General features: G+C 40.5%; 2 protein-coding genes across 22 annotated transcripts in view; one reads left to right on the forward strand and one right to left on the reverse strand.

The window, feature by feature from the left end:
• The first annotated feature begins 3323 nt into the window (after positions 1-3323).
• On the forward strand, positions 3324-5976 carry Etf-QO (electron transfer flavoprotein-ubiquinone oxidoreductase). Its single transcript, XM_020942764.2, has 5 exons — positions 3324-3743; positions 3907-4127; positions 4182-4753; positions 4810-5259; positions 5320-5976. The coding sequence occupies exons 1-5, from the start codon at positions 3716-3718 to the stop codon at positions 5855-5857; spliced, it is 1809 nt and encodes a 602-aa protein (XP_020798423.2). The 5' UTR covers positions 3324-3715; the 3' UTR covers positions 5858-5976.
• A 1995-nt stretch (positions 5977-7971) lies between these two features.
• The window catches only part of Mef2 (myocyte enhancer factor 2), a 49695-nt gene continuing 34900 nt past the window's right edge, over positions 7972-22766 (reverse strand). For 4 of the 21 annotated variants that reach the window (XM_020961907.2, XM_086828214.1, XM_086828215.1 and 1 more), the window contains 8 exons: positions 14444-14829; positions 13077-13280; positions 12005-12320; positions 11521-11619; positions 11250-11386; positions 11011-11183; positions 10496-10944; positions 7972-9489 (listed from right to left, as the gene is read on the reverse strand). In XM_020961907.2, the coding sequence (XP_020817566.2) occupies positions 9296-9489; positions 10496-10944; positions 11011-11183; positions 11250-11386; positions 11521-11619; positions 12005-12320; positions 13077-13280; positions 14444-14497 (1626 nt within the window). In that variant the 5' untranslated portion in view covers positions 14498-14829 and the 3' untranslated portion in view covers positions 7972-9295. Of the gene's footprint in view, positions 9490-10012; positions 10082-10495; positions 10945-11010; positions 11184-11249; positions 11387-11520; positions 11620-12004; positions 12321-13076; positions 13281-14443; positions 14830-22766 lie in introns of all 21 variants that reach the window. The other 17 variants (XM_086828209.1, XM_086828211.1, XM_086828210.1 and 14 more) reach the window with 7 other exon arrangements.

Raw genomic sequence — 22766 nt, forward strand, 5'->3', positions numbered from 1 at the left:
ATTTTAATTCGGAATGCATTTCTATGTTAGTTTCTATCACGTTAATAAATCTGCATACTCAGTTTAACATTTAAAGAGGTTCAATTTTTATCGAATTTTTGGCAATTTTAATGATGTAACCCCTTATAAAATTTCTAAAATTTGGAAAATTCTGAAAAAAATAGATTTCGACCAGACATAGCTGGATGGACTCTCCTGTTAATGCTGATCAAGAATATATATGATTTATAGGGTCGGAAATGACTTCTTCGCAGCGTAACAAGCTTCAGAAACAAATTAGAATACCACTTTTTTGTCAATATTTATTTATATTATCATACCACAATTTGATCGACCGAAGCTTAAAAAATTCATAACTAAGCCAAAAATGCATTAATTTTAAATCAAAATGCATTTCTATGTTAGTTTCTATCACGTTAATAAATCTGCATACTCAGTTTAACATTTAAAGAGGTTCAATTTTTATCGAATTTTTGGCAATTTTAATGATGTAACCCCTTATAAAATTTCTAAAATTTGGAAAATTCTGAAAAAAATAGATTTCGACCAGACATAGCTGGATGGACTCTCCTGTTAATGCTGATCAAGAATATATATGATTTATAGGGTCGGAAATGACTTCTTCGCAGCGTAACAAGCTTCAGAAACAAATTAGAATACCATTTTTTTTTCAATATTTATTTATATTATCATACCACAATTTGATCGACCAAAGCTTAAAAAATTCATAACTAAGCCAAAAATGCATTAATTTTAAATCGAAATGCATTTCTATGTTAGTTTCTATCACGTTAATAAATCTGCATACTCAGTTTAACATTTAAAGAGGTTCAATTTTTATCGAATTTTTGGCAATTTTAATGATGTAACCCCTTATAAAATTTCTAAAATTTGGAAAATTCTGAAAAAAATAGATTTCGACCAGACATAGCTGGATGGACTCTCCTGTTAATGCTGATCAAGAATATATATGATTTATAGGGTCGGAAATGACTTCTTCGCAGCGTAACAAGCTTCAGAAACAAATTAGAATACCACTTTTTTGTCAATATTTATTTATATTATCATACCACAATTTGATCGACCGAAGCTTAAAAAATTCATAACTAAGCCAAAAATGCATTAATTTTAATTCGGAAGGCTTTCCTGTGTTATATTTTAGCAGATAAATAAAATTGCATACTCGGAAATGACTTCTTCGCAGCGTAACAAGCTTCAGAAACAAATTAGAATACCATTTTTTTGTTAATATTTATTTATATTATCATACCACAATTTGATCGACCAAAGCTTAAAAAATTCATAACTAAGCCAAAAATGCAGTAATTTTAATTTGGAATGCATTTCTATGTTAGTTTCTATCACGTTAATAAATCTGCATACTCAGTTTAACATTTAAAGAGGTTCAATTTTTATCGAATTTTTGGCAATTTTAATGATGTAACCCCTTATAAAATTTCTAAAATTTGGAAAATTCTGAAAAAAATAGATTTCGACCAGACATAGCTGGATGGACTCTCCTGTTAATGCTGATCAAGAATATATATGATTTATAGGGTCGGAAATGACTTCTTCGCAGCGTAACAAGCTTCAGAAACAAATTAGAATACCACTTTTTTGTCAATATTTATTTATATTATCATACCACAATTTGATCGACCAAAGCTTAAAAAATTCATAACTAAGCCAAAAATGCATTAATTTTAATTCGGAAGGCTTTCCTGTGTTATATTTTAGCAGATAAATAAAATTGCATACTCGGAAATGACTTCTTCGCAGCGTAACAAGCTTCAGAAACAAATTAGAATACCATTTTTTTTTTCAATATTTATTTATATTATCATACCACAATTTGATCGACCAAAGCTTAAAAAATTCATAACTAAGCCAAAAATGCATTAATTTTAAATCGGAATGCATTTCTATGTTATATTTTAGCAGATAAATAAAATTGCATACTCGGAAATGACTTCTTCGCAGCGTAACAAGCTACAGAAACAAATTAGAATACCACTTTTTTGTCAATATTTATTTATATTATCATACCACAATTTGATCGACCAAAGCTTAAAAAATTCATAACTAAGCCAAAAATGCATTAATTTTAATTCGGAAGGCTTTCCTGTGTTATATTTTAGCAGATAAATAAAATTGCATACTCGGAAATGACTTCTTCGCAGCGTAACAAGCTTCAGAAACAAATTAGAATACCATTTTTTTTTCAATATTTATTTATATTATCATACCACAATTTGATCGACCAAAGCTTAAAAAATTCATAACTAAGCCAAAAATGCATTAATTTTAAATCGGAATGCATTTCTATGTTAGTTTCTATCACGTTAATAAATCTGCATACTCAGTTTAACATTTAAAGAGGTTCAATTTTTATCGAATTTTTGGCAATTTTAATGATGTAACCCCTTATAAAATTTCTAAAATTTGGAAAATTCTGAAAAAAATAGATTTCGACCAGACATAGCTGGATGGACTCTCCTGTTAATGCTGATCAAGAATATATATGATTTATAGGGTCGGAAATGACTTCTTCGCAGCGTAACAAGCTTCAGAAACAAATTAGAATACAACTTTTTTTTGAATATTTATTTATATTATCATACCACAATTTGATCGACCAAAGCTTAAAAAATTCATAACTAAGCAAAAATGCATTAATTTTAATTCGGAAGGCTTTCCTGTGTTATATTTTAGCAGATAAATAAAATTGCATACTCGGAAATGACTTCTTCGCAGCGTAACAAGCTTCAGAAACAAATTAGAATACAACTTTTTTTTGAATATTTATTTATATTATCATACCACAATTTGATCGACCAAAGCTTAAAAAATTCATAACTAAGCCAAAAATGCATTAATTTTAATTCAGAAGGCTTTCCTGTGTTATATTTTAGCAGAGTAATGAAACTGCATACTCGGAAATGACTTCTTCGCAGCGTAACAAGCTACAGAAACAAATTAGAATACCACTTTTTTGTTAATATTTATTTATATTATCATACCACAATTTGATCGACCAAAGCTTAAAAAATTCATAACTAAGCCAAAAATGCAGTAATTTTAATTCGGAATGCATTCCTATGTTAGTTTCTATCACGTTAATAAATCTGCATACTCAGTTTAACATTTAAAGAGGTTCAATTTTTATCGAATTTTTTATTTTTATTTATATTTAATTATAATTAATTATATTTAATTTTTATTTATAATGATTTTTAATTTTTTTTTCTTTTTATGAAAGGAATTATTGCGTTCGAAAAAGTTGACACCAATTTACACGTACAAAAGCAGAGACATAAACCAATGGTTGATATTTCGACTTAAGCCGATAACAGGTAATCAATAATACCACGCGTAGGAGTCGATTTTTTGCCAGCTGAGACTTATCAAAGATAGCCGCTACTTGTGGATTACTTATTTATATTGCAGTTATATCTGATTCTTCCGCTCGAAAATTATAATCTCGAGTAAAGAGTGATTGATTCAGCAGCTGGTAAACATTACGTACGAACTTTGGACGGAGCTACGTATCAGCTGGTTGGGTCGATCAAAGTCCAACTTGTTGCACCGATCTTGTTTTGTTGTGTTTGCTGAAGCAGCGTAAACACAACAACACGTATATATATATTTATATATAAACCAGATTTGTGCACTATTCCTGCTCTACAAAAAACGGTTATTTTTGGACTGAAAGGAAATGTCGGCTCTTTTGAAAATGAACAGAGGTAAGTTCTTAAAAAGCGCAGACTTCAAACTCAATAAAATTTCGAGGATTACATAACCGTTTTGATGGATGATGCTTCCGAGACTCTGCAATAAAAGTATCTCTCTGTAGAGATAGCGCTTGACCTGTGCTGATTACTGAATATGATTTTCTCCTGATCGCAGTCCGGAGGCTCTTCACGCCCGCCCGCAGCGTCTCGGAGGCAGCCAAGTATCCCAGGATCACCACACACTACACTCTGAATCCCCGCGAGAAAGATGAGCGGTGGGCAGAGGTGGACATGGAGCGGTGTATAGAGGAGGTGGATCTGGTCATCGTGGGCGGCGGTCCGGCTGGCATGTCGGCGGCCATTCGTGCCAAGCAGCTAGCGGCGGAGAAGGATCAGGTAAGTTTTGGCCACCTCTCCATTCCCGGCTTTAATTTATTTATCTACTTTAAGGAAATCCGCGTCTGCGTTGTAGAAAAATCTGCCGAGGTGGGCGGACACATTCTCTCTGGCGCCGTCATCGATCCCATCTCGCTGAACGAACTTATCCCCGATTGGCAGGAGCAGGGTGCTCCCTTAAACACGCCTGTGACCAAGGACACCTTCTCCTTCCTCACCGGCAGTGGACGCATCTCCATTCCCATCTTCAAGGGCTGGCCGATGGACAATCACGGCAACTATGTGGTGCGCCTTGGTCACCTGGTCAAGTGGCTCGGCGATCAGGCGGAAGCTCTGGGCGTTGAAATCTATCCCGGTTGTGCTGCTTCCGAGGTGCTCTTTCACGAGGATGGCAGCGTAAAAGGCATCGCCACCAATGATGTGGGCATTGCCAAGAGCGGAGCGCCAAAGGATACCTTTGCGCGTGGCATGGAGCTGCATGCAAAGACCACTATCTTCGCCGAGGGCTGCCGGGGTCACCTGACCAAGCAGATTATGCAGAAGTTTGGACTGAACGAGGGTAGCGAGCCCCAGGCCTATGGAATCGGTCTGAAGGAGGTCTGGGAGATAGACGCCGAGAAGCACCAGTGAGTACTCACATAAGATGATCAAGAAAACCATATTTAGTATCCGTAATTCACAGACCCGGTTTGGTGGAGCACACCATTGGCTGGCCCTTGGATCGCTTCACATATGGCGGCTCCTTCCTGTACCATTTGAACGAACCGACGCCCACCATCGCTGTAGGCTTTGTGGTTGGCCTGAACTACAAGAACCCGTGGCTCAGTCCCTTCCAGGAATTCCAGCGCTTCAAGACGCATCCCAAGGTGCGTCATGTCTTTGAAGGCGCCACCCGCATCGCTTATGGAGCACGTGCCATCAACGAGGGCGGCTTCCAGAGTTTGCCTCAGAAGCTATCCTTCCCCGGAGGCTGTCTAGTAGGCTGCAGTGCAGGCTTCCTGAACGTGCCCCGCATCAAGGGCTCCCACTACGCCATGAAGAGCGGCATGCTGGCCGCAGAAAGTGCCTTTGAGGCCATCAATGCGGACGCACAGTCCACAGCAGGCGTGGAACCCACCAGCTATGCGGAGAAGTGAGTTTGAAATCTTGCAAGAGTAAAAGTAGATTAAATAACCAACTTTGTATAATGCAGGATCAAGGATTCCTTTGTGTGGAAGGACCTCTATAGCGTGCGCAACGTGCACCCCTCGTTCCACAATCCCTTGGGCCTATATGGCGGCTTGGTGCTCAGTGGTTTCTCCATCTTTATGGGCGGCCGCGAGCCCTGGACCCTGAAGCACGGTCCCCAGGATCACGAGTCCCTTCAGCCGGCTAGCTCCAGCCAACCCATTGTATACCCCAAGCCCGATGGCAAGATCTCCTTTGACCTGCTTTCGTCCGTGGCGCTGACGGGCACCAATCACGAGGGTGACCAGCCGGCTCATCTGACCCTAAAGGATGACCGCATACCCGTGGACCACAATCTGGCGCTGTACGAGGGTCCCGAACAGAGGTTCTGTCCCGCCGGCGTCTACGAGTACGTGCCCAATGAGGAGGGCGGCAATCTGAAGCTGCAGATCAACGCCCAGAACTGCATCCATTGCAAGACCTGTGATATCAAGGACCCCAAGCAAAACATCAACTGGGTGGTGCCCGAGGGTGGCGGCGGCCCCGCCTACAACGGCATGTAATGGGAGATCTTAATCCAGCCAATATATCGTGTACCGGAATTGCATTTCGTTAGTTTGTAAAATTGAAATTGTATATCGGATTTTAAGCTCAAAGTTGCAATAAAAATTATAGAGAGAAACCGCTTGGAGATTGTTCAGTTTGCCAAAAAGGTTTTATTTAAAATGTTCTACTATCATTTGCTAGGTTTTTTCCTTGCTTTCTCTGTTTAAAACACCAACTTAATAGGTAAATATTGAATCCACAATTTGTCCAAAACCTTTCATATTCAGTGCACGGATAAAACTTGTTTCTCTTTAAATTTATATATATGTAAGTATATATAGTATTTCCCACACATATATATGCATGTATATAATAAACTATCTTGTTTTTCACCAAAATGGTTGCATGTCTTAGCCTAGAGTTACGATTCAGTTTGTGTATATATTTATTTGAACAGACACATCGATGGATACACTTATTGGGTAGCCGTCTCTAGCCTCCGTGCAGATCCTCGAGTCACTCCCAATCCTATCTAGAGCTTAGCTAGCTGAACGCGGTATCGTTATTATCGGTATTATCTATGTCGTGAGTGAGTTAATGCACAAGTCTTTGAATAACTATTCATATGATGCGCGTGGAGGGAGTGCCGTGCCACATAAATCCATTACAACAGTGCTTTAGGTTTAACATTTTATCTAGGTATATGTATGTATATAACGTTTAGGCTAAAGGTACAGCGAATACGAATTTACACGTCCGTTCGAACCGAATCCGACTTGTGGCATACGCCGTGCACACACTAGTTCTGTGCCGTGAGTGGTCCCTGTGACCGTAGGACGTCTTGGAGACAGTCAACTGTACAGTGCGTCGATCGAATATATAGTCTATATATTATATTGTAGTATATTATCCTATCTGTTCACTAAGCTATAGGGTTCTCCTCTTGCCATGCCAATTTGAAATTTGGTATCAGCTTGCCAACGCCTTTCCGTTTGTACATTACGTGCTGCTTTGGGGCCTCGATTGGGGATAATATCAGTTATCTACGCTTAATTAAGTAGCACAATTAACACCTGTATTGAAATTTTTCACCATCAAGTTGTTCGTTATCATTATCATTTGCAATTATTTTATACTTTTCGTACAGCATTTAGTTATTTGTAACTGCAAGTATCTGCTTGTTCATCTTTAAAAAGAGGCACTGTTTTTAAGGCAACACTACACAGTGAAGTTATATACCAGGATCTATGTACAATCAACTAAGGAAGGCTTTAAACCAAAATGAGAAATCTTGGGAAGATTCGAAAGGTTCTTTTCGCAAATCATATAAAAATTAGATAGGGGAGGTTACAGGTCACAACATCCAAGTGTGCAACAAATATACCCACAAATATTCACATTTAACACGTATTTACATATAATTAATATATATATAACCAACTCTGACTGGAGAGGATTTAAGCAACTGCTCCTGGGGGTGCTGCTGTTTCAGGGAAACCTCTCGGCTCTAGTTGCTTATCATATAGTATACAATATATAGTATATCCTATATATCCTATATATGGCTAGAAAATATCATTCACGTGCTGCTCTCTATGTGGTAGACATATATAATTTCGCTCTCGCCTCGTTCCGCTTCGATCTGCTTAAATATGTAGGTGTGTTTCTTCTTGTAAAGCTTGTTCAATGGGGAAACCTGTAGAGTGTAAGTTTGCTTATTGTTTATGCTCGTTCTGCACCTGCTTTTCTTTTCTTATATATTTTGTTTTTTGTTTTTGTTATATTTTGTGTGTTTAAATATGCACAGCTGAGATGCAGGCAGCCACCTTCTCGGTATCGTATCAAATACAAATATACATAAATATTTTACTCTTTTTCGCTTTTCGCGCTGCTGTATAAAGTGCAACAGGTCATAAGAATGGCCAGTGCAAATATTTGCTCCGGCGCATTCACCTCTCTTAGTCAAATATTGAGAATATATTGGGCAATTGACATTGACACAGACACGCCACGCCCCCTTCGAGGCCTGTTCAAACAAAAAACAAGAAAATACAAGAAATATACAGAAAACAAATAAAGAATATAACCAAGATACAATTTTAATATTTACAAAATGAAAAATAAACGATAATTTCATGAATAATTTTATTTAAATTATATTTTTGTTGAGTTGTTGTTGTTGTTGCGATTGTTGTTGTTTTACAAACTGCATTTTAAGATATAATTGTAAAAAATACAAAAGAACTTAGGCACAATAGAATTTGAAGCACTTTTCAAATTGAATAGAAATCCACTTTAAACGTAAATTACAAATTATGACTTCGTTTCGCTTAAGAGATGAAGAGAAGAAGGTGTGTTGTCTAATATTAAATAATAATTGCTTAAACCAAAGCTAAAACATAATCATAAACTGTGTATATATATAAGTCCTTGCATATGCCAGAAGGGACAGGGGACAGGGATCTACGATAAAAATTGCACGAAATTACAAGAAGAAAAATTATTATGTTCGAACACTGAGTACATTTTGCGTGTGTTTATGTTTGCTTAGAATTTCTCAATTTCATAGTTGACTTGCTTGGTTTTACGTATCTCCGTAATGCCTTATGCACTAAGTTTAAAACTTATGACACTAAAATCAAATATTTACAGCATAAAGAGCTCGTTCTTATCGTTCTCATTAAACCTTTTGCTTTTGCTTTTCCTTTTTCTTTTGTTTTTTGTCTGCAGCAGTTGCTTTTCCTTTTGTTGTTGTTTGACCTAAGATTAGATTTAACATTAAACTTTAACCGTACTTGCGTAATTTGTAATTGTAACTAAACTAAATCAGCTCAACACTCTAAACAACTTGATGCAAACTCCTCAGTGTCCCGTCCTGCGTGCCAGAATGATTTGACGCAGGATCTGCCTTTGCATTTTTATAAGTTAAAATTATAACTATTACCGTAGGTGTGTGTGTGTAATCGTAATTCATTTAAGTTACAATAACTATAGATATGACACTGTCACTGTTTGCTTAAACCGAAAACAAAACAAAGCTCCCCTCTGTCTCGGCCTCCTCCTCCATCTGCTCCTGCTCCTCCCAGCTAACTCCCCTCGAATCTATTGCACTGGTGTGGGTTTGGGATCGGTTGCTACGGATGCTGCTGTGACCCGTAGGCCACGGCCAGCTGCTGGCCGTAACAGTCGTAGCCCGTAGCCTGCAGGAGGCCATAGGAGCTGCTGCTACGCGAATGCGAATGCGATTGCGAATGCAGGAGCTCCTTGCGTGGCGGTGGCGGCATCATGACCAGATCGTCGCAGTCCGTGGGCTTTTTGTTGCCGCTGCTGATGCTGATGGAGTTGCTGCTGGTGGTGGCGCTGCAGCTGGTGTGGTGGTGGTTGTTGTTATTGTTGCTGTTGTTGTTGTGATGTGGCTTGTAGTGGCTGCTGCTGGTGCCTACACCACGTGCCGGCTATGTGCCCCATCCGCCCGATATTCTCGGCCGTTTGTGGTTGGGTGCGTCGTAGTCGCCCATCTGCTGTTGCTGCTGTTGTTGCTGCTGCTGCTGGTGTTGCTGCTGTTGCTGTTGCTGCTGCTGGACGGCCACGGCGGCGAGACGCACATCCTGGTCGCTGCTCGGCGCACCTGCATTAAGGATAATGAAGTCTGTTAAGCTATTAGTTTGATTTGCTCAAAGGTCGCGTGTGTATGACAAAGGCAGGCATCAGGCGGGTTTTTTGTTATTTTTTTGGTCATTCAGGCGGGGCCAGGACACAAGGACATTCGGTGCCTGGCCCGTGTGTGAGTGTGACTTTTGTGTGTATGTCTTGTGAGTGTTTTATGTGAGTGTGTTTTCTTTGGTTAGCAAGGAAATCGCATCGTTTTGTGGTGGGTTAGTGGAGGAAAATCAAAAACAAAGGCCAGGCAAAATCAAAAATAAAATCACAGAACTTGAAAATATCCCCCAGCAAATAGTAAACAGAACAGAGAGAGAGAAACTGATTCGACTTTCATTCCCTCCCAAAATTCACCTAAGAAAACTAAGAAATCTTTAACTAGAATTTTGCTAGATTTTCTTTTTTTTTCAATGTTTTATGCGTATTTATAGGTGTTGGTATGCATGTGTGATGTGTATGTGTATGTATATTGTTTCTTTGTTTTGTTTGGTTTATTTTTTTGGCCAATTTACCGGCAAAATTCCATCTAGGATTATGTCCCATTAGCGCGCGGTACGGATATCCTTCATACTTATCATGCCCTATTTTTATTTGTTGGTTGTTGTTGTCGTTTGTTGTCGTTGGGGGGTTAATGCAAAAAGAAGACACAATCGCATTATATAATAGTATTAACAAATATTAGATTGGCAGAGGTATTGTTAAGTAAAAGGTAGAAACGAGAACGTAAATCTTGCCACGCGGCGTATGCGTAATTTCACAGATTAAGTATACGCCCCGCTGGCCACTGCAGTTTAATTATCGAGAGAGAGGAGGGAGAGAGGTTTAGCATTAAAAAACATGCCGCAACTGTGAATGTTTTTAACAATTTTCTTTCAACAAAATTAGTAGACAAAACGGCAGCAATTTTCAAGCGGAAATCCTATAGGATAATAAAACGGAGCGACAAGTACAAGAAGAGAGGGTGCGACAAACGCAAGAAGAAAAGTGACGCCTACCTGGTGTGGGTGTGATGTGACCCGTGGACGAGGGCCGCGAGTTGGGCATAACCAGGTGCTGCTGCTGCGCGTGGCTCAGCACGCTCAGATTGGTGGCCTGCTCCACGTTGCCATTGCTGCCACCAGATCCAGCACCTCCACCTCCTCCGCCACCGCCGCCTGGTCCCGATGGACCTCCTGCCAGGACACTGACATTGTTCAAGTGCGTAATGACATTGGCGGCCGCTGAATTGCCACCGCCCCCTCCTCCTCCTCCGCCACCGCTGGCCGAGGCATTGCTGCTGGTGCTGCTGCTGGAACCGCCGCTGCCCGTGGATCCGTTACTATTCTGCTGATGGCCACTGGAGGAGAGATCGCGCGGCGGCGACTGCGGCTCCGCCTTCACCTTAATGGAGACGGGTGAGGTGGCGGGCGGCGGCGTGCTATTCGAGACAGCCAGGTGCGAGAGACTGCAAAATTGGACCAAAGATTATGGATTGCCCCTGGTTGACTTTCACCCCTAAGTCAATGCTCACCTAGAGTGCGGCACCAGGCCCTGATGCCAGTTGTTGAGGCTCATAATGTCCGCGCTGCCCATCACCCCGGAGGAGGAGAAGTCCTGCGCCCCAAAGGAGTAGCTCGTGAGGGCGGGTATCGGCGTCTGCAGCGTGACAACGGGCGTGTTCAGCGATGCCTGGCTCTGTCGTTGCTACATAGTTGAGATACAACCTGGCTATAGGTACAGAGATCCAAGGATTAAGGTAGAACTACTTACATCTGCATAGGCGACATCGTCGGGCGCGGACATGTTGGTCTGTAGGGGAGCAATGGTCGGCGGTATGACGACCCTTAGGTTGGAAGCTCGTCCATTCTGGCTGCCCGGCGACTGCTGCTTGATGGACAAATGGTGGGCTGCAAGGACAACATGATTAGGATATTATCCTCAAACACTCAAAGCGATGGATGATGGAGTTAGAAGGAGGAGGAGTCGGAGGAGGTCAAGTGAGGGTAGGAGTAATGGAGTAATGTTTCATGTTTATGCCCACCTATGCCAGGACTGGGACCCGGACTCGGTGATCCCACAAGCGGCGAGTGTGAATGCGGATAGCCGTTCGACATCTCCAGCATGGAACCCGATGGATAGACTGATGGTCCAAAGAGAAGATAAGAATATTGAGTGAAGGTCGCACGAGATATGGATACGTTTTAAATACATATATCTAAATACTACACAGAACTTGGCACGCAGCTCGGTTAGATGGCGGTGAGTGTTGGTTAGTTTGGATTAAAGAAATCAGAACAGAAACAGAAACTGAGGTTAAGAGTTAAGAATTAGAAAGATAACTTCAGGCTAACATGCAGATCAAGGCACTCAGAGATATATAAAAGAGAAGATGTTAAGTATTATTTTATACAGATTGTCCCCGAGTGCATAATTAACTAAATACAAATCAGTAAAGAACCAAAGGAAACCAACAAATAGATAGATAGAAATGTGTGTGTGCATCCGAGGCGAGACACCGTACTAACTTATCAGGGACATCCCACCTGAATCCGTCTCCGAACTCGATGGACGTGGGCTGATGGTATGCGACATCTGGGGGCTGGCCTGCAGCAGATTGTCGCCGTAGGAGCCCGGCACGGGGACGGAGACGGGCAGCGTGTAGCTGCTATTTGGCAATTGGCGCGGAGCACCTGCTCCGCCAATGGCCATCTGATTGCGCTGCATCATGTTCTGGAACTCCTCGTCGATCTTGTTGTACTTGGCCTCCGTTCGCGGTGTCAGTGTGTAGTCCGTTTCAGCTTCAGGTGAGTCCGGCGACATGACGCCGTTCTTGTTCTCCTTCTGTTTTGTATGGAGAAGAGAGAGGGGGAAGAGAGGAACCAGGTGAGTGACGTGATAATTGCCCAAGGCCTTGCTTTCGGCCCAATTGACGCTTTTTTTCCCCGCTAAATTATGTAAATGCCCATCCTGTCTCCCTTCCGACCATCTTTGCCTCCTTTTTCCCCGCTCACTTGGCGGCATTAACATTACAAAACCATTTACGCGAACCGAGACAGCGACGTCGCATTAGAAATGCAAAATACTTTGGCGACATTTTCCCCCCCGAATTCGCCGACTTTTCACCCGCTTTCCCGCTTCGCCTTTCCCCAGCGAGGAAATGTTTTGTCTGCTGCTGCTGCAGTGGCTGTTATCCGTCTTTGTTTTTTAACATTTTTACAAAGTAAAGCTAACTTTTCTATTTATGTTTTATGATGGGGTAATTATAGTATAAGTAATTTGAGGAATATCTGCCAAGGAACAAGCAAGTACCCTTTAAAAAGGGTAAATATCTAGGGATAATATTAAACACATACCTAGTCAGAGCTAGGAGCTATCTCTTTTGACATTCCCTAGGAATAATATATATCACTTTAAAACCGAAAGATATTCCTCCTGTTAGTTGCTCATGTCTTTTATATCCTCCTTCAGACTTAGCTGCTGTGCTTTTCATGTCTCACTTGAATTTGCATAATGGCAGCTCTCTTTTAGCCGGCTTTTCCTACACTTTTCCCCACAACGCCTCGCTATTTCCTGGAAATTCCTAGGACTTAAACTTACCTCAATGATGTTCTTGTTGGTGAGGGACTCGTGGGGCTCGTTGTACTCGGTGTACTTGAGCAGGACGCGGTCCATGTCGGTGCTGGCATATTGATAGAGCTTGTTGCTCGACGAGAAGATGATCAGGGCGATCTCACAGTCGCAGAGCACGGACAGCTCGTAGGCCTTCTTCATGACGCCAAACTTGCGCTTGTTGAAGGTCACCTGCAGGAAGGACAGACAGAGAGAGAGAGAGAGAGAGAGAGAGAGAAAAGAAACACCGGAAACGGATCCGTTAGCGGAAGTGGTAGAGGCAGTGGTAGTGGCAGCGGAAGTGGAAGCACTGTTCAATTACGTTGCCCCCTGTTCAAATATTTATGCGCTTCGAAAAATGTAATTAGAGGCACCAATAGCCACCTAACCCTACATAGTCCCTAGCCCTGGCTAGTTGGTAATGAATCGATTATGGCCAAGTCAAGGCCAAAAGGGGCAGCACAATAAACAAGTTGTTACTGTTCCTGCGTGGCCTGCTGGTTGTTGTTGTTGCTGCTGTTTTTCTTGCCTTTATTGCCGTGTGATGACGCGTTTATGGCCGGGCCAAGACATCGCCTTAGCCAGAAAGGCAGTGAGCCAAAAGAAAAAACCTTGCGATGACACGAGCGTGTTGGAGGTTCAAAAATGAAAATGGAATGGTTAAGGGAAACAATTTCCGAGTGGAAGAAAAAATGATATATACTGCATATAAAAGCTGGGAAAGTTCGCCTTTGGCTTTTTCATAATTGATTCAACGTTTTAAGCTCTAATTAAGGCTAGAGTTCACTTAGTGACTCTATTTGAAGGGAATCTTATTAAACCTTAAAGAAGATCTAAAAAAGGCACTGATTTTCTTAGAAGTTAAATGAATACTTATATTATCCCTTAGTTGAACCTCTTCTTGAGTGCTTAAGACTTAAGTTTAAATACATAATCTCTATTATTCAATATTCCCCAGTGGAAAATAACTCACTGAGCTTGCAAAATTCCTTCACTTTCAGCCTGTCAATTAATCAGCTAACCAATTAGCTTGTCGACTCCAATGAAACTAATTCAATGGAACAATGTGAGCCGTTGGCGGAAATTTAATGAGGAAATGCTATCTCGACAGGTCTTGGATTACAATTAAATAGCCGTAAATCGATTCACCTTATGGTATCTCTTATCCTTGTCTTAATTAACGTGGAATTGCCTTGCATTGATATTGCCATGGCAAAAGCTTTGAGCAGAATCAGGGTCCTGCCATGAACTCAAGGTTCCTGTTCGTCCTGCTGGTTCTTGGCAAACAATTGTTGTTGCTTCCACCCGCACACCTCATTAATATTATGACATATTGATGAAGCCCCAAGACTCACCTGCCGATTGCGTTCATCGGTGATGCGTGATATTTGAATTTTCTTGCGACCCATGGCAACAGTTTTCTGCTCCTTGCAAATATAATGGAGATGCTGATGCTGATGCTGCTCAGCTGGCTGATTTGGTTGGATTCCTGTGGATCCTCCTCCTGTGTCACTCTGGCACGCTAAATACTCGCTCTTAGTTGCTCCTCTGCTCCTTCGGATTAATGTGGCAGACGAAGGGCATATTTAACGTTCTTCCTGGCTCCTTTAGTGTGTGTTTTTTGTATAAGTGGACGGCTTGTCAAAACGGCAAATTCTCCTTGTATATTGAGGTGTGTGTATATACTACGTTATATAATTGGGTTTCCATATATATATATTTATAAATTGTCCTCAGGTAACTGCAAAGAGATAGAGAAGATGGAGAGACAATGAGTGATTGTGACTGGCCCAATGGGCGGGAGTAATTAACCCATATGCAGCCGATGGCTCTGACCATTTAACCCACTTAAGAGTGGATCGACTTCAAAAAGCTTTCCGGCTGGACGGGACGGGATTTGCGGTCAACTTGCTCCATTGTCGCTCCACTGGCGCTGAAAGTTCAATGCACCGCTAATGAACAGGACCGGTCAGGACGGGACGCAGGAGCAAGGATACACACATAGTATCGCCCACAACAATGACCCATTTCATCGGTTGGCTTCGGTTAATTGCGATTGACCCCACGCATGATTAGATTCGCGCTCCTCCTGGCGATGCTGGTACCCTTTGCGAAGGACCCTAGATGCCATCGCTTTGATGTTTTGCCAACGCAAAGAATCAATAGGGAAGCGCCAGCGCCAGTTGGCTTTCAAACAGTTTTTAAAGCGGAAACGGAAGCGGCACTCCAGAGATCCCGTTTCCCGTTTCCCGTTTCCCGTTTACCATTCCCCGGGCAACGGGCAACAGCAACACTCAACATCATCAACGGAAGCTGAGGCATCTCTTTGCCGATTTTCCCCCGCTTTCCTCTCTGATTTTCCTACTGCGGCAGCGGCAGCGGCAGCGGCACGTGGCTGGCAAACGCGAGCCAGCAAAAACATCCTCGAGACCTCTCACTGTTCGAATAAGCTGGGAAAAGTTTTAGCACTGAGATAAATAAGGGGTCCTAAACTAGGAATCCTTAGCAGACTTTTAAACAGAAATGTAATATATTAACTTGAATCTCTTTTTTGTTATTATATTATTCTGTCATTTTTTGCATAATATATTCAAATATATCTCAAATTTATGCTCAGTGCTTTTGGCAACGGAAATCGAGTCGGATAAATTTCATTTCTTCCTTGTTCGTTTTCGTCTGCTGCTGGTTTTTGTTGCTGCTGGGTGTCCTCCGGCCAGGACTCGGGACGAAAACAACAAAAAACAAGCAAAGGCAACAACCAATGCCTTGGCAACGCTGGCTCGCTTTTCCGCCTTTCCCCACCACCCACACTTTTCCCCGCCACGACTCACGCAGCGACCTACGCAATATGCTTCAGCTTTCAGCCATGCCACAGCGGGTGAGCGCGGGGCTGAGGGAAAATGGGTTGTGACAGGACCCAAGTGAGGGGCGGAAAAACCAAGCGAAGAGTGGGGTCTTAGCCTTGACGAATATGTGTGACAGCCAGAGAGCACAAACACACGCACACAGCGAGGACACACTCAACAAATTCGATACATTTTCCAGCCTTTTTCCTGCTCTGGGAAAGAAAGAAAGCAACCCGCCATGATTATGCGTGAGTTTTGTATTCGGTGACTTGAACATTCATTATTGATATGGAAAAGAAACGAAATGGAAGCGACTGGGCATAGGGAATGAATCGATAATGATATTGATGACGCCGCTACACATCTGAGTGAAATGCTGGAGACACATTCGTCGTGGTGTCTCTCCTCTAGGGAATTTCAGGTTTAATGGCATGACCAGGAACAAGTGTTGCTCCAAGTGTGGCAAGCGTTCGCCTCACCCTCACCCTCACCCTCACCCTCCTCCACTCCCAAATCAATAATTATTCGTTTAGTAATCAATATTAGATTTTAGTTTGTGTGGTAAAAAGGCCCTCAGCTGACAGGACAAATTGCTAGCCAGGCTTTTGTGTTTGTGTTTGGGCCTAAGCACTTGGCCTGTAATTAAGGGACACCTAATCCGCTTAGGACACACACTCGCACGCTCCATTCGATTGCCTTGCCGAGGGATTATCTTTTGGAAATAAGCCGCAGATTGCCCAGCCTTAAGTCATGTTTAAGTCACTTGAGCTGCCTTTTACTTCACTTTACTTTATTCAACTTAACTTTTGTATTGCATTCGTATTGCGGATGCTTAGTGTGCTTTGATAAGCTGAGCAACGAACTTAAAGTGAGTCAGTGCGAAAAAGAAAACAAAAACAAAAAACATGAATAATTAAGCCAGTCAAGTGACTCAATATAACCACAAGGAACAGTGCGTTTGTATCTGTATCTGTATCTGTAACCATCATTGCAACAATTGCAAACTCTGGGGAGAATGTGTATGCGGGGGTCCATCAAAAGGGATATATCGGGAGATATTAGGGGGTGTGGGGAAATGGCTACAAGGACACAAGGCCATGAGGCAGACGGCAGCAGCGGGACATCAAGTGCTTGAATTACAAATTTGTCCTTTTTTGTAGCATACTTATCAGCGTCTGCAATTGAATTACACTCACACTGACAACCTCTGCCCCTCTGTCGCACAAATTAAGTGTTTTTTTTAAAGGCCATAAAAAGGTTGAGCTTAAAGCAAGCGAATAAAATTAAATCAACATGAAATAAAGCTAAGGGTATGTCTATTTTTAGTAAGTTATAAATGGAACTAAAAAAGGGAAAGTTAAAGTTCATGGTGAAATGTTTTTTTAGTAAGCAAATAAACATAAGCTAAGTCAATCTAAATAATGGTTTATTGAGCTAACAGAATAAACGAATTAAATAAATAGTGGGTTTGCTTATATTCTGCTGTATTTTCAGCACTTTTATAAAAAAAATAACTGGAGAGAACGAATTATCTGCAATTTCTCAAATCTAAATTATACAATAGAATGTATACCTTAAAAACCTATGAAAAGTTAGACAATATTATTAAAGATACATAGGAATTAAGCGAAATTAAACTTAAATACAAAGAACACATGAATTTGAAGCCAAAACAAGTTCAAGATAATCAATCAAAGTTTATTTAAAACAAAGGCAAATGCATTTTCTTCTATATCACTAATAGATATCAATATTATTATCCCTTTACTCCCTAGATTCAGGTCTGTTTTCTATATCCCCCCATATAGTGACCCAACTCCTTATCTTCCTTCCATCCAAACTTATCGGAAATCTGCATTCAGTGGCAGGAAGGAGAAGCATTCGCCCCCAAAACTGGTATCTAATCTGGCCAAGAATTTCAAGTTGCCAAAAAAAAAACTCTTTATAAATCAATTGGTCACGTCATTCCCGCGGGGGGATATATAGTATAGTAATGGGTCTGTGTTTTTGTTTAGTCAAAAGCCACTTCAAGTGGTGCAGGTGTGGCAACACCTCAACTAAAAAATAAAGAAGTAAAATAAATAAAAGAATCAAGAATGGCGGTGCAAATATTTGACTAATTGCTACGGGCAAAAATGGAAAAAGAAGGGCTAATCACCGTAACGGAAAGGTGGCTGCAACACAAAGGATGTACGATTTGTGGCCCGGGGGCTGAAAGAACTTAACACGGTTTTCATTGCAACAATCAAGCAACCATTTGTGGCTGCGATTCTTAGCCACACATTTCACTGGGTCAACGGCAAAGGCAGCAGGCACTTGAGAGGACTTGGATGCAAAAGGATATATGAGAAGGGAAGTCAGGCAGCCTGGCAGGAAGGAAGGATGTGTGTCAAGACATTTGTCTTGTGGCCGGGCAATTAAAACGAAGCAAACTGCCGCCACACGTTTTCACATTTCTCCATTTAATTGGCCCAAAGACCGGGGCGACATCATTAGGCAAAAATGGCCAAGAACGAGTCCCATGCGTGGGACTAGCCACTCTCGGTTTCTCAGTTAGTCAGTTGCTCTGCTGATGAATCCCCAGAATCCCTTCAGATTTTCCCCCTAATTGTTTTGCGGGCCCAAAAGCAAAGGCCGAGAGGGGGTGGCATTATTATCGATTTGATTTAAGTGAATCACTTTTTGCGGCTTTCGGGCAGACTACGTTAAAAGGCACAAAACTTGTTGCTTGTTGGCCGCCTTGATTGCTCGCAATTAGCATTTGTGTTGCCAACAGTCTTAAATTTATGCAAATTTTAAACTTTTCCGTATTTTGGAGGAATGAACTCCGAACCGATTGAGCAAACCAGTTGTGTCGCACCGAAAAATGAGATGAAGCAGATCAACAGCAGCAGCAGCCAGAATTGCAATCTCTCCCAATTAGAAGGCCAGAGAGATTCCGATTCCGATTCCGAATCCCATTCTGAATTTCGAATCTGATGCCGAGAGACCTTTCATAAATTCCGTTTTTATGGCAGCTGCCCAAAAAAATGAATTTCAAGTTTAAGAAACTCGGAATTTATCACCTGCCCGCCGCCTCATTCTGAATAATAATAATATACAATCTTAGTATCATGTGTAATAGGAATGCCTGTTAATTTTCTCCCGCTCTGTAGTAGAACTTGGTTTTTGGCCAGGCTTGTGACTTCGCTTAGGGCTACTACGGATTCACTTTCACTTCTAATTGGCCACAGAGACATCTGTCAATGTCCCCCGCCTGGACTTATTGTTGTTGATGTACCGCAGTTAACGCAGCATTCCAGGGTCTCTGGTTATAAATCTTGACTTAATTAAAGACACGCGCGCGCGCTTTAAGATGCGCCAGCAACGCGTCATTTGGAGCTCCAACTGAGGCGGAAACTTCTGCTTTCTGCTCGGAAATGGAGTTTTAGAACTCTAAATTGCCGGATAACAAAAGTTAAGAACAAATAAGGGGGAGCCATCAATATAATGTGTGACATATTATCGGAAGAGTGTTGATTCGTTGACAGAAGAGGAATGAATCGGTTAGAAGTTTAAGTTGTTTCTGGTCAAGTTTTTTTGTATATTTTCAATGTGTCTTTTAAGTATCTTATGAATGTTACAAAGTGAACTTGAAACCCCCTCTTTTCGGGATCTATAATCATTATAATTTAATAATTACTTAACATCTTAATGAGATATATAAATATACATATTCTTACGCATGTTTTTCGATCGAAATAGTGAATTTTACTTATTTTGTTGAAGTATTATCTATACTCAAAGACTTGTTAAAGAATCCTTTACTTTTAAGGCTTGAAAATGTAAAGCTATAGTATTAATGAATATTATTTTGATGCACAATAAAACAAATCCATAAAGAAACCGTCTCCTTCAAATATTTGTTTATTAACTTTCTTAAGACTGAATATCTTGGAATTGAAGAATATGTTGAGGAATCTTTAAATAATTCAAAATGTCAAACATAATTATAATAAAACAAATACATTTTTGTAAACTCTTTATTTAATTCCAATTAATTATGGATCTTTAATCTCGAATACAATTCTTGTTTATAACAAATTCTGCAAAATTCTGCACACTTCGATTTCCAATTCTGCAAACACTCGCCGCTCATATCTAACATTTTTTTCCTGCACCCTGTTTATCAACAATTTCACTTGCAGAGGCAAAAAAATAAAAATAAAGAAATAACTGACAAGAAGTATACTGAAATCCAAGGTTCTTTTTGCCCCGAAACACGCGTCTCATGTTAAGGTAGTCGAACAAATTTGAGTTCTCGGGCCCCGAGTCGTCGTATCTCTATCTTATCGCTACCAAAAAAAAACTCGCACACCCAACAAAATAAAACCAAAAGAGAGTCAAACAAAAACAGAAACAGAAAGAAATCATAATAATAATAATAATAATTATAATTGTGGCCCAATGGAGTAACGGAGAGCGGCTGCAATACCATAATTATCACAGACACTCAAGAGTCGCAGAAACAAAAACACGGCAAATGGCAAAAAAGTTAACATTTATAAATTTTTTTATAATAACTACACCAATACAGTGAAACCTAGTTCCCCGTGCTCACTGTACCTTGTGTGTGCACACCTCCACATGGGCACGTGTGATAAGAAAGACTCTCGCTCTCGTTCCCAGATAGTGGGCCACAGCGCCAAATAAAACAAAATTTGATTGCGAATTTTTTTATCAAGCCAAGGCACACCAACACCAACACCAACACCAACACAAACAACAATGAGAACAAAACTCAACTATATTTTTTGTTGTTGAAAAATTTGCCAACAAATTATTTAGACTGGTAGATAAGATGTGACTTGGTTGGGTTTTCCTATTCCTATTTTGTTTGCCTTTTAAGTAGATCAGTTGGGAAAGTAAAGATTGAACAAGAAAGGAAACTAACTTTGGGAAGACGAGGTTTAAATACCCTTTCAGTTTAAAATTGTTTTATAGGATTGAATTGGAAAACAATCATATTAAAATTTTTTAAAACAATAGTTATTAACCATCTTTCCCAAAACTAAGCTAAAATGTTACTAATTTCAATTCGGAAAACATTTCTATGTCAGTTTTAGTTAGGTTGTTAAATCTGCATACTTAATTTATAATTTTATAAAATTCGAATTTATATTTTTTTTATTTTGTAAAAAATTTCGAAAATTTACTTTTCTACGGGGCATGGGAGCGATTCAACTGTTGATGCTGATCAATAATATATATAGTTTATAGGGTCGAAAACGACTCCTTCACTGCGTTTCAATCTTGGGATTCAAATCAGTAAAACCCTAATGGGTATAAAAAGGTAATAAAAATGAATATGTTCGGGTAATAGCTATAGTTTATCGGAATAAAAAAAAATTAACGCTAAAGGAAATGTAATATTAAATTTGTTAAACTAAATATAAAGGCAATTTCAGTGATAACTCAAAGATATTGCAAATGAGTTTCTTTTAAATATTTCTTAATTACATTTACTTGAAAACCCCTTATCAAAAGGGAACAATAACACCTATAAAGTAAAGTCATTCCTGATCAATAAAACCTATATACTATAATATGCATATCTCAAGAATGTCAATTCACAAAATATATACAACTTGAAAATGAAACGTGGCCGAAACGTGATTAGACCAACTAAAGTAGAGTTAAAGATTTCTAGGAGGGGGGTGATCCGTAATTGGGGGAGGTATCCTTATCACTCGGTCCTGCACATTGGCTTTTACCAATCGTTATCGTTTATCGATGATCGCCGTGGCTAAGTCCACATCAAATCAGAAGCGATTATCTCGGCTTTTATATGGCTTTGTTTGCGGTTTGGAAGCAGCTCTCAGAGTGATCCTTGGTCACGTCCCGCTCAACCTCTTTGGACTCCTGCGTGTGTATGTGTGTGTGGGTGTGTGTGTAGGTGTCAAAGTGCATTGCACGCATGTCCAGGGAGCGAGTGAGAGGGAAGCGATAACATAAAGCGATAATTTATAAGTCCCCCGACTCGTGGTTGTTGTTCTTTTTCTCTTTTTTTTTTTGCATTCGCTGGCTGAAACAAAGTGCAGACAATTATCAGCAAATTCGCCAATCAGCCTACCAGCCAAGCAGTCAGTTAGTCAGTCAGTCATTTAGTCAATCAGTCAGTTAGTCACTCAGTCCGGCAATAAAACTACATGCAAAAGAACCTGATAGCAGTGGAAAATGGATTTGAACTTCGCTGGAAGCGTTACTCTCCTCTCCTTCGCGCTCGCTTCTTCCACAATTGATACGAAAAGCGCTTATCAGTGGAGCATACATACATACATACATATATAGTACGTGTATATATGTATATACTTCATTACTTTCGGCATTAAATTTTGCCCGCGGAAGAGAGAGTTTGAAACATCGGAACGCATCGAACGATATCAATTTAAAAAGTAAGAGAATAAATGTACACTGAATAAAACCAAGAAACCAAAAAAGGAAAAAGAACACATTTCTTTTACGCGGAATCCAAGCGATGACGTCAGTTTAATTCGCCGGCTGCGTGTGTTTGGGTAATTGTAAAATTATAGATAATCAAATTGTAGGAATATGGGAATATATCGAAGGAGAGGCACCCCATGCACGATCTGTAAATAATTGATAAAGCCCCAATGGGAGTTTCGATGGAAATAATGCGAATGGGTAAGTGGGAATCACAGTGAGGGAAATCTATAAGAACCAAAAGTTTGCTTAAAAATATATCTTTTATATTTTCTCTATAGTTTTTTATATATTTAAAATTGTGTACCCAAGAGAAATACTACCTAAATATTTTAAGAAATGTATATAA

Source organism: Drosophila serrata, unplaced genomic scaffold (assembly GCF_035046125.1).
Source record: "Drosophila serrata isolate PLE 108 unplaced genomic scaffold, ASM3504612v1 contig_184, whole genome shotgun sequence".
In the NCBI taxonomy this organism is placed as follows: Eukaryota; Metazoa; Arthropoda; class Insecta; order Diptera; family Drosophilidae; genus Drosophila; species Drosophila serrata.